General features: G+C 40.6%; 1 protein-coding gene across 4 annotated transcripts in view; it reads right to left on the bottom strand.

Annotated features, from left to right (window-relative positions):
- Positions 1-6: 6 nt before the first annotated feature.
- Positions 7-14,503, bottom strand: part of LOC102203226 (equilibrative nucleoside transporter 1) — a 44,180-nt gene continuing 29,683 nt past the window's right edge. For 3 of the 4 annotated variants that reach the window (XM_005727348.1, XM_005727347.1, XM_005727350.1), the window contains exons 2-13: positions 13,035-13,122; positions 12,768-12,849; positions 12,442-12,617; positions 11,065-11,204; positions 8,715-8,849; positions 7,816-7,913; positions 7,537-7,618; positions 5,933-6,018; positions 5,572-5,680; positions 4,608-4,693; positions 1,412-1,614; positions 7-305 (exon numbers count right to left, since the gene is read on the bottom strand). In XM_005727348.1, the coding sequence (XP_005727405.1) occupies positions 194-305; positions 1,412-1,614; positions 4,608-4,693; positions 5,572-5,680; positions 5,933-6,018; positions 7,537-7,618; positions 7,816-7,913; positions 8,715-8,849; positions 11,065-11,204; positions 12,442-12,617; positions 12,768-12,849; positions 13,035-13,063 (1,338 nt within the window). In that variant the 5' untranslated portion in view covers positions 13,064-13,122 and the 3' untranslated portion in view covers positions 7-193. Of the gene's footprint in view, positions 306-1,411; positions 1,615-4,607; positions 4,694-5,571; positions 5,681-5,932; positions 6,019-7,536; positions 7,619-7,815; positions 7,914-8,714; positions 8,850-11,064; positions 11,205-12,441; positions 12,618-12,767; positions 12,850-13,034; positions 13,123-13,959; positions 14,033-14,503 lie in introns of those variants that run through there. The other variant, XM_005727349.1, reaches the window with a different exon arrangement.

The raw sequence follows: 14,503 nt of genomic DNA, 5'->3' as shown, positions 1-14,503 counted from the left end.
AAAAAAAATCCCATTTCAGCTCTTGTTGAATGGATGAGTCTCAACTGTACACATGTCGAAAACTGAGGTCCTCTAGCCTGCTGTGCAGTCTCCTCTCTGTTACTGAAAGCTGCTCCCATACAGGATCATGACAGGGAAGATGTTGGAGGAAAGGATGGTCCACCTAAATCTACTTGAGGTTCTACTGCAGGTTTTAGATCGCAGCCCGAAAACCAAAGGAGACAGCAGCTCCCAGTGCCAAGCCGAGGGACAAGAAGAAGGCCATGATGGCCCCCGCCGTCTCTGCCTCGTGCTGCGACACCTTCCTGTAAGGTGACAGAGGGATAAAATCAGTTAAGAATGAGTCGTTACAGAACACAAAGTGGAGTGTCAGTTCTGCTTTGGTGCTTTTTGAGAAATGGTTCACAAGCTGGGAGTACCATCCTCATTCAGGTTTGACAGGGTTTCTAGTAGCTGATGGCTTGGGCAAAACTTGAAGGTTGAATCAGGTAGCTGGGCTCTGATGAACACTGGCACTGAAGCATTCTGGGATTTTGAGGTTTGAGGTAATGACTCAACAGCTGGTGAAGTCTTAACGGTGAGTTTATCTTATAGATAGAATATGGAGAGGGGATTGTCTGGCTGGTTAGACTACCTTCAATGAAAACTTTCGTTTCATAAAAAACAAAGGTACTGTTTGAATTCGGAAGCCCTATTAGCAAACAGCTTATAGTGCAGGGGCGTAATATATAGACAAAGAAGAAGAAGGGGCATGTATGGAGGCACGGTCCCACTCCTGAAATTCAGATTATTATCTCCACAAACACATTTGAGAACTGAAAGTTATGTAGTGTTGGAGAGAAACAATCCACAGAGGCCAAATGTTGTTTGTTTTCCAGTCTATTCATATCCCAGATTAACATGCGAGTCTATGGGGATGGGTTAGGTTTATGAAGCCGGCCTCAAATGGTCACCAGAGGAAATGCAGATTTGGAAACTTGAGCACTGGCGTCGGTTCTACGTTAGGCATCCATTTTTAATATTTTCTCTCTGCTATTACATGTAATGATATCCCCAAAACAAACATAAAAGTAAAAGCATGCTGCAGTTACCTCAGTGTGGACACAGAGTTAAAACAACCAGCAGCTTTCAATGGAATTCATTTGATTTTTACATTTGATCAAATTTGTATGTGGTTCGCAGTTTTAACTGAAGTTAGAAATGGGAACTATTTAATGATTTATTCACCGACTTGGCTTCTGTAGCTCTCAAAAGCCAAGTCAGCAGATGTGTACGAATTAACAGTTTTCATATTGTTTTGATTTCATTTAGCCTTTAGAGGTCCTGTTAGGAACAAGGTTTTAGGACAGGCAGGAAATATTTCTCCCCCCCACCCCGATGGGTTTGTGATTTGTAGGTGAGCAGTCCTTACTTGGGTCCAAAGCACATGCAGAGGCTGGCCAGGTATCCGTTGGAAAAGGCGAAAAAAATCATGAAGATGATGTACCAGGCATCATGGCTGAACCACACTGTTTGGGAAATCACACGAGGCTGGACATTACAGAGCATGAAGAGGGGGATGAAGACGACCCGCAGGCCCACGAGGATAGGAAGCCAGATGCTGTCCTTGCCCGGCTGGAGAGAGAGAAACACAAAGAGTATTGATTGTTTGTCAGGCAAAAAAAAATATTTGAAGAGATCTGTTTGGTATCCAGAAACTAGCATTAGATAAGATACAATGCAAAAGAAGGCATGAATGCAATAAGTAATGAGATATAGATAAATTACAAAACAAGATTTTATAAGATTAAAAACTTTCGTTGATTAAACACAGCACATAACAAAACAACTTAAATATTGTGAAATAGCTCAAAAGATAATGTGAAATATGACAAAATGTCTCAATAACATGAAGAAAACAAAAAAATTACACCGACCAGAAAAAATGAAGGTAAAAATAAACTCAGTTCAGGCCTTCTCTCACAGCCCAAAGATTTTTCTTTTGAATGAATATAAATCCAAAATAAAATAATGTGTTTATCATGTATTAACTCAATATATAGTAAAGCCCTTCAACAGAAGAGCATTTTCCCCTAAAAGATTAAATATGTAATATGTTAAATATAGAAATCTTCTAGAGCAGTGGTTCCTAAACGTTTTTGTTATGAGCCCAAAAACACAGAATCAGCATTCTAGATAAATTAGTGTGATTTTTTTTCCCTATGTCAGCGATATAAAATAATATCATGCAACGTCATCGTGCTCTCGATTTTTTTGACTTTTCAAAAGGCTCGAGCAGCATTAACTCCACAACACAAACACAGATGTGGAATCACAAAGAGGAAAACCGTCGCCAATCTTTCATCTGACGATTAAAAAAAAAAAAAAAAACACATCACATGGTGCTGAATCAGCTGACAAGCGTTATCTGCAGCGAGAAGCTGCATTCCTGCCAGGTCAGAGGACGTCAACAGATTGTACTGGGCTTGATGATTAAATTAGATGAGTTCCTCTGCCGCACAGGAAATCTGACCTTCTTGGTAATTTGTTTTTTTCTGGACGAGGTTTCAAAAGGTTTGAATAAATGTTTTTACCAGAAAGGAAGCTATGATTCTAAAAACAAACATCAGCATGACGCTAAGAAGTGGTGAACAGGACGCACTTCTTTCTTTTTTTTTGTTGTTGTTTTTTTAAATATGCAAGTGCCAGTGTGTAGGATTTTCATCATTATCAAATGACTGGATTATGTGTTTAATATCTTAATCTTTTTTATATATGTTTTGCCTTCCTTAGTAAAATCATCCGTTTGGATGGCCCTGTCACACGTTTGTGATTGGTTATCAGCTGCAAACACCGCCTCCTTCAAGTCAATGCACTTGTAGCTACGCTGGGCTGACTGGGCCTAGAGACTGGTTAGCAACCCCCTGGCAACCAGCGGTCGCTTGGGAAAAACGTGTATTGTCTGACCAGTTGGCAAGAGGTTACTAGAGATTGATGATGTATTTATAACATAGGCTTGATAAATGACAACAGCATAAAGAAGTGATGGAAGAAACACCCATCAACCATGGCGCGCATATTGATATAGCATGGTTTGTTCACCAGAGGGCGCTCTGCAGCTTCCCCGTTTGCAACACAAAAATGCCACAAACAGGCGATCCAAGCAGAGCTGGTAACACCACATGAGGAAAACAAGATAGTTTCCAAGTATATTATCATGTCATCTGCATCATAAGTTTTCAGAAATAACTACATAACAAATGGGAAATCACTTAATGTTTTGTGTATTTGAAAGAAAAGAAAGAATATCGGATTTTTAAATCACCAAATATCAGTATCGATCCTAAAAGTCTTAAAAGGCTCTAGTTGGCAGGTGACATGGGTTGCAAAGAGGCTGCTGCACCAAAGGCTTCCTTGTAATCGCTTTGATTTCTAGCAGATTGCAGCGGCTGCCAATAGTTTGCATGGAAGACACCGACTGTTAATCTCTGAGCTGCAGTGAAACTTGCAGAGAACATCTGCCTTTAGAGTAAAAGTTGTGCCTTACCACTGCAACCAACATAATTGGTCAGTGGGATATAATCAAGCTGATAAAAACCCTGTCAGACTGAACACTGAAGTTGGAGTAAGAGAAGCCAGATAAGAAAGACAGAGATCCTGGGCGTGCTTAACTTGCTTTGTAGTGCCGGCCTTAGATTAGGAGGAGACTCCCCAGCCTGGGCGAGGCACACTGGGGCCAAGCTTTTTGTTTTGTTGTGAAGTCTTCTGCATAAAAATGTCTTTATTACATACTTGTGGAATATTTAGCAGAACTGATGTAACAAATCAGATAAATATTGATGACTGCCACTTGATTTTCAGTTTAATATCAGCTAAAATATTTATGCATCTCTGTTGCAAACCTAAAACAGTCTATTAAAGCTTGTAGGAGAATAAAAGTTATCCAAAAATTATTTCACAATGGAAATAGACACCCGAGGGCTTTCTGCCTTTCTAATATCTACCCAGGACCCATTGTTCATCCAGATGTGAGGGAAAGATTAGCAAACCCTGAAAAACACCAGTCACTTTTTTCTGACCTCTAAAATCCCTTTACACGCACAACACGTATGTGCGCACACACACACACACACACACGCAGTCACTCTTTCCTCCAATACAAACCTCTGATCTCAGCAGAAAAGCTCGTCCCTGAACGTCTTTTGTTTTTCCATCGTTCCCTTCATGACTCAGTTATTCATACAAGGGCAAACATTTTATGCAGCCAGAGGCTTTCTTTAATGTTGTTTGTAAATGCATTTAAAGGAGTTAATAATCAAGAATACTTGATCATCTGGTTCAAGCACTGGTCACTGTCATCGCTGCATATTTGTACAGGTTAAAACACGCTTAAGTAGTGTATTATATACTTTCAATGTGTGAGTTTTTGATGGATAAAGGCTTGTTAACTTGGCCGTGCAGCTATTTGGACCGAGCTCACAAACAAACAACGCCAGCTCTGCACTCACCTGGAAAATTGGCTCCACAGCAAACAAGTTTCAACTCACTGTGGCTTTTTTTTTTTTTTAGCTTCGTGATGTGGCCTCACTGGTAATTTTGGTAAGAAATCTCATTTGTGATTTACTGACCCACATACAGATGGCCGTCAGACTCCTGCCAGCCCAGTCCATCACGTTGAAAAGGAGGAAACACGACACGGGGATGAAGTACTTTTCTGAAAAGAGATCAAAACAAACCGACTGTAGTCAAGAGCAACAAGACTGCAGAGGTGCTTTCCTCAAATAAAAATACACAGGAATCCATTAAACCTCTGCTGGTTTAAGAGGAGGAGGTGAAGTTTGCTTTCACTTTTACGGAGGGATCCAGAGAACACCAAAGTAATTTCTAAAACTGATCTGGTGACACTTTAAACCTTATAGAAAAATGATGTTTAAATGGAAGTAATTTCTGGAATTTTACAGGCTGCTCTGAAGTTCATAAATGAAGTCTCGCCCATAATATTTTCAAATGAAACTATGCAGATGAGCACAAATGTCAGTTTTAGTGACTCTACAACACTTAAGTCTGAATTCTGGATATTTTCCACAGCACTGCTGGAAGCACTGTGATTTCTAAAAACACAGCTCGTGTGTGAAAACAGAGAAAATGAGCAGCAATTTCATAGCACGTTGAACTAAAAGCCTTTCAAAAAAACAGACATTTGGAATCCACGTCAACTAGCAGGCACCCCCTAGGAATCTTCTTGTCATGATTATTTCATTTTTATAAGAACTGGAAGGCGAATGAAATTCAATAACTTGTCCAGGCCTTAAAAATTCCCCATATCATGATTGGAGGTTAATGGGTAAGCAAATGATTCCCAGTTCAATCCTGGAAGGAAAGACAAATCCTTCTGGGGAAGAGTGCCCAACAAAAAATCCACAGTAACGACCACTTTCAGAGAAGAAGTTGAGAGCAGTTTCCATTACTGCTGGAGTTTAGGAGTTAAAGATTCTTAGCAGTCATCCAACTCCAATATCAGATTTTCAGAATTCCTGGCTCACTGATTACTGTAACAGTAACTGTTTGTATGAAAGGGACCTGCAGACTCACCCCAGGCACTTTCACCAGCAACTGTCGACTTGACATCGACGGTCACGGCTGGAAAAACTCCAATGGTGACAGTGAAGATGAAGCACACAGACAGAGCCATCACCCAAATCTGATTAGAGAGAACAAGAAGAGCTTTATCAATATTATGTAACCAGTCTGTCACACAGGTAGAAAATGCTTGCATGGAACAGATAATGTCCGACTTGTAATGAGATTGCTGGCTGCACAGCTTCAGTAGTAACTAGTTAATGTGATAGAAGCTTCTGCAACTCAATACACGATATTTATGATTTGAAAAAAAGACTCAAAAGTTTTGTCGGTAACAAAACCGGAGTTTCTGCCTTATGAGTTCTCATCTCACCTGCTTGAAGATGTTAAACACAGACGAGGTGGGTTTGGTCTCATCTTCCATGAGATTCACCACCGGCCGCTTTTCAGCTTCACGTTCTGAGGGGGGAAAAAAACCACAAACTATTTAGTGGTCAAGCAGCACCTGGAGTTTAGAGCATCATTACTATATTTGAGTGGGTGTACACACAAGATTCCCATTGTTACATCTTATATTACAAAAGGGTTCCCATTAGGTACTCCTACTCCCTATAAAATTACACTGACTCAAGAAAATAACCTTTCATATCAAAGGAAACATGGTAAGAACTCCCGAAACAAGATGACTTCCCATTTATTTTCTCTAAAACCTCCAGAGCTGCAGGAATCCACCTCCACCCTGGATTCCTGCAGCTCTGTTCACCCGCTTTAATGCTAATCGTGCAGCCTCATCATCATCATATGTGCAGCTGTGCAGAAGTGAGGAGGGGGTTTATTTTCACTTCTAGCATTAAAAAGTGGGCAAAGGTAGGCACACATCAGCTGAATGTTTAAAGGTTTTAAAGGTTTTCAGCTGATAAGCATCTTTATAAAGAAGCGAAAAAAGAGCAGTTTTCTAAACTGTCTTTATGTGTTTAAACAGTTAACAGGAAGTTGGGGTGGGGGGTGAGGGGGTTCTTAGGAATAGTGGCTGCCACGCCTGTAATTACACTGGCAGAAAGACTTGTATGAAGCAAGCAGATTGAAGCCTTGGATGGAGGTAAAGCCCTGCAGTCTGAATCCCATTTACCAGTCACATGCAATCTTTTTAAATAATGTCTTTGTCTAATCTAACAAGAGAAACAAAAGTACAATTTCCAAAGTGTTTCATCGTAGGAAACAGGCGAGGATGGAGCTAACAGCACATGTGAGCTACAGATTGCACTTAATAGAAAACAGGTTTGTGGAATCTGCAGGTTTTGAGATTCTGGATCGGTTTAGATTTCAGCAGAATGTTGTTAAAACTACCGTTTAGATCAACCCCCGGGCTTTGGACCGGTACCGGTCCGTGAGTCGTTTGGTACCGGGCCGCGAGAGTTGAGGCTCAGGTGTGAAATGTATGGTTTTCAGCGTTATTTTGTTATCGTTTTTATCGTTTACTCGGTTTTCCTGTGTCTTTTCACGTGTGTTATGAATAAATCTTTTTTTTCGGTACCGTACTAGTTTTATTTTGTTGTATTTATCCGCGATACCTTAAAGGCCGGTCCGTGAAAATATTGTCGGGCATAAACCGGTCCGTGGCGCAAAAAGGTTGGAGACCGCTGGTTAAGATGGAAAAATACAAAACAGATGACAGAATTTCGAGAATCTGATCTAGCAGGGTACACATGTTGAACTTTATTGCTCTCCATGTGATGTCAGTTCTTGAGAATTTGCACAGCCAGAATCAAAGTCTGAGTTACAACAGCGTTGTGCTTTTTTGCATCTGTAACATCCAAGAGGCAGAAATTTGTGACTGCACAGCCTCTACGGTACAAGCGGACTATAACGTAGCATAACATGAAAAGCTGTGTCCTAGCTTTAACCCCCTGACTAAAACATCTGCATTAGCTTCATTGCTGCTTCTTTTTTGCACACATCTAGCAGGCCGGTAAGCACCTTTTTTGAGCAAGTCCATCTTGTTCTCCTCATCGGCTGATGGTGCAGATCTACTGCTCTCCATGTAGTACTGGAAGAACTCCTGTTAACAAAAACCATAATTAACTGATTCCACTAAACCAGCAGGACAAAGATGAGCAGCTTGTTCCCAGAGAAACTGAATTTTATTCGCCATCAATCAAAACGTCCTTTTCAAACAAATACCTTGTGAATAAAAAGCACTAGAAAGGAAGAAAACCAGGAAAAAATATAAGTTCTATTTGTAGATTGAGGCCTTACCATCTTGGGAAGAATGAGGTAGGACATTATAGCCAGAAGAATCACAATACAAGCTGTGATGAAGTAACCAAAAGCACTGTCCTGCAGTTCTGACCCACCTGAAGACAGAGTCACAGTGTGTTTTGTTATTATTGGATAATTTCATGAAAAATGAATCAGTTCTTCCCAAGTCCCTCAGAATCAGCTGATTTATTTCTCTAATAACTTAAGAACACTTAATAAAGCCGCAGAAACTTTTACATTCTCGTTATGAACATTGTCAGAGTTACAGACTCCTGAAGTCCACAAGGGCTGAAATCTTGTGCCTTTAATTTCACATCATTTTTCCAGCGCTCATACCTTCTAAAGGACAGGACAGACTCAGGGGACATTAATAGGGCTGAAGAACACATTTACTCGCTCAAGCATCACAGACTGAAGCCACTGGTACCGTGGCTTCACAAGTGCTTTACTCTGTGAATCGCCATGTTGGGGGAGGAGCATGAACTGTGGGGTAAATTGACCCTTGATAGGGTAACCCAAAGCAAACTGGTTTTGGGTGAAGACAAAATGTGGTGATCCTGTATAAACTAAGTTCCCTCACTTGGAGAAGGGATAAGGGGGAAACCACTCTGCAACCCTGGCCTTGTTGGCAAGTGTCTGCTCAAATAAACCACATGGGTTCACCACCTGCAAGAGGAGCTGTAGTGGTCTGGTGTTTTGTGGCAGTGACCTTGTCTGTTTGTTTTTTGGGGGCAATTCAGTGTAGTAGACATCTTGGGGTAAGTTACAGAAGCTAAAGTTTTTCATGGCTTCATTTAAAGTTGATGAACATAAAAAGTAAGCCGATTCAGAGGAGGGTCAGAACTTTTTCAGAATATAAGAAATGACCCCCGTATATTGTTTAATCCCAGACTTACTGGCCAGAGCGCAGATCATGGAGAAGGCAGCGAAGGTGCCGGCCAGCCCCTGTCCGCTCATGATGGGAGTGGTGTAAGAGGCAGGTAGAATCCCAGCCAGCCCGAACAGACTGCTCTGAAGAATCGCCCCAAACGCTGGAGAGGGATGAAAAAAGAGAAAAACACATTTGAGGAATTACAGAGTGACTGTGACACAGAAACACAAAAAAATGATCCACATCTACACAGTTATAGCCAACAAGCATGTCAGAGAGAAACAACATCCTTCTGATCAAAGTATTTAAGATAAGTGTTGCATAACACTTCTATCATTTTAATTGTCTCCCCTAAAAAAGGTTTTTTGTCAGTACAGACTTTCCAGACAAATTCCTTCCGCATTACAACATGTTACAAACGTAGCTGCAGAAATCTCGAAACGTGTGAAACTGAGAGGAATGTGCCGACGCAGATATCAAAGCCTCAAAGTCACCGTGTCCTCCCCTCTAAAGCAAACACGATGGGCTGTTCCACATGCGAATCTGGGGGTCAGGACTGGCCCACTGGGGATAAGGAGGGGGGTAAGTTCATTCCTGCTGCTCTGTGACTTATTGTAAACAAGCAAACACTGTGAGAGCGCAGCTTGTGTATCTTTGTCTGTGTGAATTTTCCCAACATGTTCAGGGGACGATTTTTATCAAAGAAAGATCCACAGAAATAATCAGTTATACGACTTCAACATGGAAATAAGGCCATGAATTAAAATTCTTATTCTAATACAGATATCTTCATGCTTATAATTGTTAGTTTTCTGTTTCTGGGCTCTTAAATTTATGATTATGTTGCTAATGCAGGATAATTCTTTGCAGATGTGCAGCAAGCTGTGTATCTTCATTTGCCTTTGGCACGTGCAGAAATCAGAAAACTCTCTGAGGCCTTTTCCCCACATTTTCTGTTTAACTGAACTACTTCTGTGTCATTTTTCCCCTTTTTGTACCCCTGGTGTGTGATTTTAAATGAATTTGTTGGTCACATCCTCATGTTTTGGCTGCTGTACCCCCCTTACCCCCAGATCCCCGTTCTTGCTGTTGCCATTTAGATGTAGTTTGAATCAACATACAGTTTTCAACCCTCCATCATCTGACAAAGAGGTCATCTGAATCAGCGGTCTCCAACCTTTTTTGCGCCACGGACCGGTTTATGCCCGACAATATTTTCACAAACCGGCCTTTAAGGTGTTGCGGATAAATACAACAAAATAAAATTAGTACCGGTACCGAAAAAATGAGGATTTATTCATAACACACGTGAAAAGTCCCAGGAAAACTGAGTTAACGATAAAAACGATAACAAAATGACGCTAAAAACCCTGAAAACCATACATTTCGCACCTGAGCCTCAACTCTCACAGCTCGGTACCAAACGACTCCAGTCCGTGGCCCGGGAGTTGGGGACCGATGATCTAAATAACTGTGGCTGTGGATAATTAATGAAATTTGATTGTCTTCTGTACCAATGTTTAAATTTTAATCAGTTTGTCACCTGAAAAAGTTGATTTTCTGGCTCATTTTGATTGGAGTGATAGTGAAATGGCTAATTTTTTTCTTTTTAAATTCTACTTGCTGTTTTTGGTTTTTCCTTGTATTACATTATTGACAAAGACGAATCTTCACAGTAGTTCTATGGCCTCGAGCAAGCCTTAGAGCGTTGCATTGAGACTGACACAAATCAGGGATTTTGGGGGTGAACAGGGACACTAATCTGAGCGGACAGACGAAATGTTTTGGGACTGAAAGGTGGTGTGATCCCAGAAGTGATGCTTTGTGACCCGGATTCTGAACTGCTAGCTGCTGGAATCTGTTTCGCTTGCTGAGGTAATTCGTCCTTGTTTTGTCTTTTGAATCTAGATTGAATCAATATATGCTTTTTTTATTCCTCCATCAGCTGGCAAAGAGGTCATGTAATTGACTGGATGTGGACATTTAATGGATCCTGACTGTCCTCTGCACCACTTACAGGACACGAAGCTGAACACTTATCTAACATCCATTTAAACTCCACTGCCCCAAGCAGAGATGTAGAAAAACTTCATAAAAACCTCCTCCCACACTACCTGCACTCATTTTAAGCTCTCTATTGTTTCTTTTCATCTAGTATTATTTAAATTTAGATTTACTGAATTACGTTTTTCACTTTATTCTTCTTCAACAAAGTCATTTAACATTTTCTCCACATTTTACAAACAAAAAGTTTACATGGCCTACAGGTGAATGCACATAATCAAAGTACCAACACTGCTCTTGTTATCAAGTAGGCTAGTTTAGCCTACTTTTTCTGAAGAACTGTGCATTTTTTTTAAGCACTAGACACTCACAGTTGATGCAGACAATTTTGACCATGGTCAGGACAAAGAAGGGAAGAGGAGCCAGTTCTACTTTAACAACCACCGCTGTCACCAGAAAAACCACCAGGATGACAGTCAAGCTGCCAGAGATTCTCAATTTCTGAGGAATCCTGAAACAAAGAAAAACCACATTTAAAAACGCCCATACTGAAAGCACACAAGCATCACTCAGTTACTGCTCTTCAAAGAAATGCAAATTTCAAGAAAGCGGAAGTGCTTGAGTCAGTTGCAGTGACTAAGCCCTTTTTTTTCCCCCATCTTAAGCTCATTTTTGTGTCTTTCTGAAAGAACAGCAGTACATAGAAATGGCACATTAAGCAAAAACTAAGTGGTAAAAATGCTGAGAAATGAAACCGAGGAAGAGAGGGAGACAGAGGGAAACCAAAGTACAGCAAATCAGGAAGAGGTAAAGAAGATACATGAAGTAGGGAACATAAATAACATTCCTGAGTAAGCAGTGCAGGAGAAGGGTTCATTGTGGTCGAGGGCCACCCGGGATTTTTTTCAATCCTACTCTAATTAAATCAAACACACTAAACATAAGCTCATACAACAGGATCACGTTACTCACAGTGGCACGGGGTGACTGAAGGTTAAGGGCGGGAAAAGTTTACACTGTGCGTGTTAAGTCTTGTGTACACAATCTTCTCCGAATTAATTTAAAAAAAGACAGCTATGGTAAAATTACTTCATAGCACAGAAAACAGTTATAACTGAGTTATTACACCAGGGGATTTATATTACACTGAACTTGTGTAAGTAGTGAAGATGATTAGAAATTCGAGCAATTAAAAGTTTGAGCCTGATGGATGAATGTGGAGGTCTCCTAATATACTAGCTCCATTGAGGCTAACTGTTTAGACAGCTTGCCTTGTGAGTGATTGGTTACTGTCGTTATGACGATTGTATCAGCAGAGATACCTCCCCAGAGATTAGACATAAGCGCTGTGAACCACTGAAGAAAAATCTAAATGTAAATTCTGCCTCAGAAAAATGCTGTATTAATAAATATTAGCTACTGGTGTACTCTCTGGAGACTGTCGATATTTATAACAATTAAAAACATTTTTTTAAAGGGTTAATCACAATTAAAACAAAAGGGCAAAAATGTTTGAAAAACATGAAATATACTAATTAAAAATGTCTCAGTGCCATAAAATGAGACAAAAGATGCTAAACTGAAACCGAAAGCTAGTGCTGTTATTTCATTATAATGCAATACTGTGGCCACTAAACCCCAACTCGTGTTCCCTCAGATCTTTTCTCACTTCTTGCTTCATTAGAAATATTTACAGTTTGCCTTTTAATGAGTCGAGCTTTTTATTTAGACTGACGGTAGTTCGATACCTTTGGTGTATGAAGGAGTTGAGACAGGTGAAGATGAGCAGAGGCACCATGGCGCACAGCGTCATCACGTTGTTGAACTTGGACTCCAGCACATTGCGAGAGTCTCCGGCCGTCACGTTGGCCGTCTGATTGGAGGAGTGCACAGTGGGCACGTCCTTCAGTCTGCTGGTGAAGTACTGAAGATAACAGAGGGAAGAACACACATTTACCACAAGGGTTCTCCTGCAATTCATCACTAATATGGAGTCATCTGTCTCCTAATCTAGAGATAAACCACATTGGCCTGCAGACGCTCTCGCAATTACAAGATTAAAATTGTACTTTACCATTGTTGCCGTCATGAAGAAATTCCATGGCAAGAGGGTTCCCAAGCCCAGGATAAAGAAAATGAGCCATACTGAATTGTATCTGGGAAAGAAGCAAAAGGAAGTTCGCATGAAGGCACATCAATCAAGTCATTCATGTTAGTATCAACAAACAAATCGCAACAATATATACACTGGGACTCCACCAAATTTCAGTCAGAGAATATTAATGCCAAGATAAAACCCAACAAAGGCACAGCTTAAATCATTTAAAAATTCTCCTCTTACTTGTCCCGAGGCGCATTGATGGCCGTCATGGTTCTCGATGGACAATCTTGGGGTTCGTGTTCGGTGTTGGATTAGTGCAGCACCAGGTCTGCAATGTGCAGATGACAAATGGAAGGTTACACAAGTAAAAATCTCCGACGTGTTATTATCAGCAGCCATTTGTTTCTTTCTGTATTTACATATTCACATGTAATAGAGTGAGCACCGAGTCTTGTGGATGCCTCAATATCCTCCACTTTCTTTCACACGATGCATTGTTTAAGCTGGTTAAAATGTATACATTTCTCACCTCTCCTCTCAGCTGCGCTTGCAGCTTTGTTATACATTTTAAAAGCAATGCATAGCCTGTGATATCAAGTATTTACACGTGTTTTTTTTCCACTGGTAATTTTATTTATATACTGGTTAAACTCGTCCTGTAAATGAATTGCCTTACAAACTCTGAGTAGGATGAGCTATTTCTAAAAGAAACAATTGGAGCTTCTGCCAGGAGGAGGTCAGAACAAGCTGGCACGAGCAGGCCAACAGCTACTCACTCCCAACTATGGCACTAACTAAAAGAGCAACTGAGCTTATTACGCTGCTGCTTCATTTTTTGGATTCTCCACCTACTCCACATGACGACCTTTTTATAGTTCAGAAACCCCCCGTTTTTAGTTTCCAAACAACCTCAGATTGAAAATCTAATTAATACACAAATTTCAATAAAAGCTTAATTTCATTTTCTAATTTATGCAACGTGAACAACCCCTCAGTCATTCCATTGTGTTTACAACACAAACTAACCGCAGCAACAAAGAGCAGCTTGACACTTCAGCAACAATAAGCCAGAGGCATCTTCCCACAAAGTTTTGAAATTCAGAAGTTCACAGCACAACTCCTCTTAAACACAACAAGTACAGGAACAAACTGCAAATGAACTTACTCTGAGAGGCGTTCAAACACAGACGGAGGCTCTCGCTTTCCACTGATCAGATCAGGGTTGAATAAGCTCTGCCTCGCTTATACTATACAGATGTTTCGTAGGCTGACACCCAACTGTCTTGTGACCAGCCCCCTTTGCATCTAAGTGCCCATCCCTCCTTCTTCCCTTTACCTCGAACATCTTGTTCTCCTTGAGCCCTTCCTACACATTTTTACATTTGGAGCACACAATACTCTTGTCATACAGACTACTACTTTACATAGTCGAGCAAAACCAAAAAAAACAAAAAGAGAAGAGTGATTAATTAAATCCACCAAGCGTCCCCTCTGCGTGATCCTATTTTTCCAATCTATCCATCCGCATGTTCCCTTTCATCCCCATGTGTCCTACTGTCTGGTAATTTCTCATCTCATTTCATCCACTTTTCCTCCTCAGCAGTTCTTTTATTATCAAGTTCACACTTTCTTGACCTGCTCCATCTATCACTTCCCCATCCACGTTGCTCTCACTGCCTCTTATTGACTTATCCAGAACCATTTGTGCT

The sequence above is a fragment of the Pundamilia nyererei genome, unplaced genomic scaffold, assembly GCF_000239375.1.
Source record: "Pundamilia nyererei isolate P.nyererei 1_Seehausen unplaced genomic scaffold, PunNye1.0 scaffold00024, whole genome shotgun sequence".
In the NCBI taxonomy this organism is placed as follows: Eukaryota; Metazoa; Chordata; class Actinopteri; order Cichliformes; family Cichlidae; genus Pundamilia; species Pundamilia nyererei.
The sequence above is the reverse complement of the archived record's forward strand: the minus strand, read 5'-3'. Positions and strand labels throughout refer to the sequence as shown.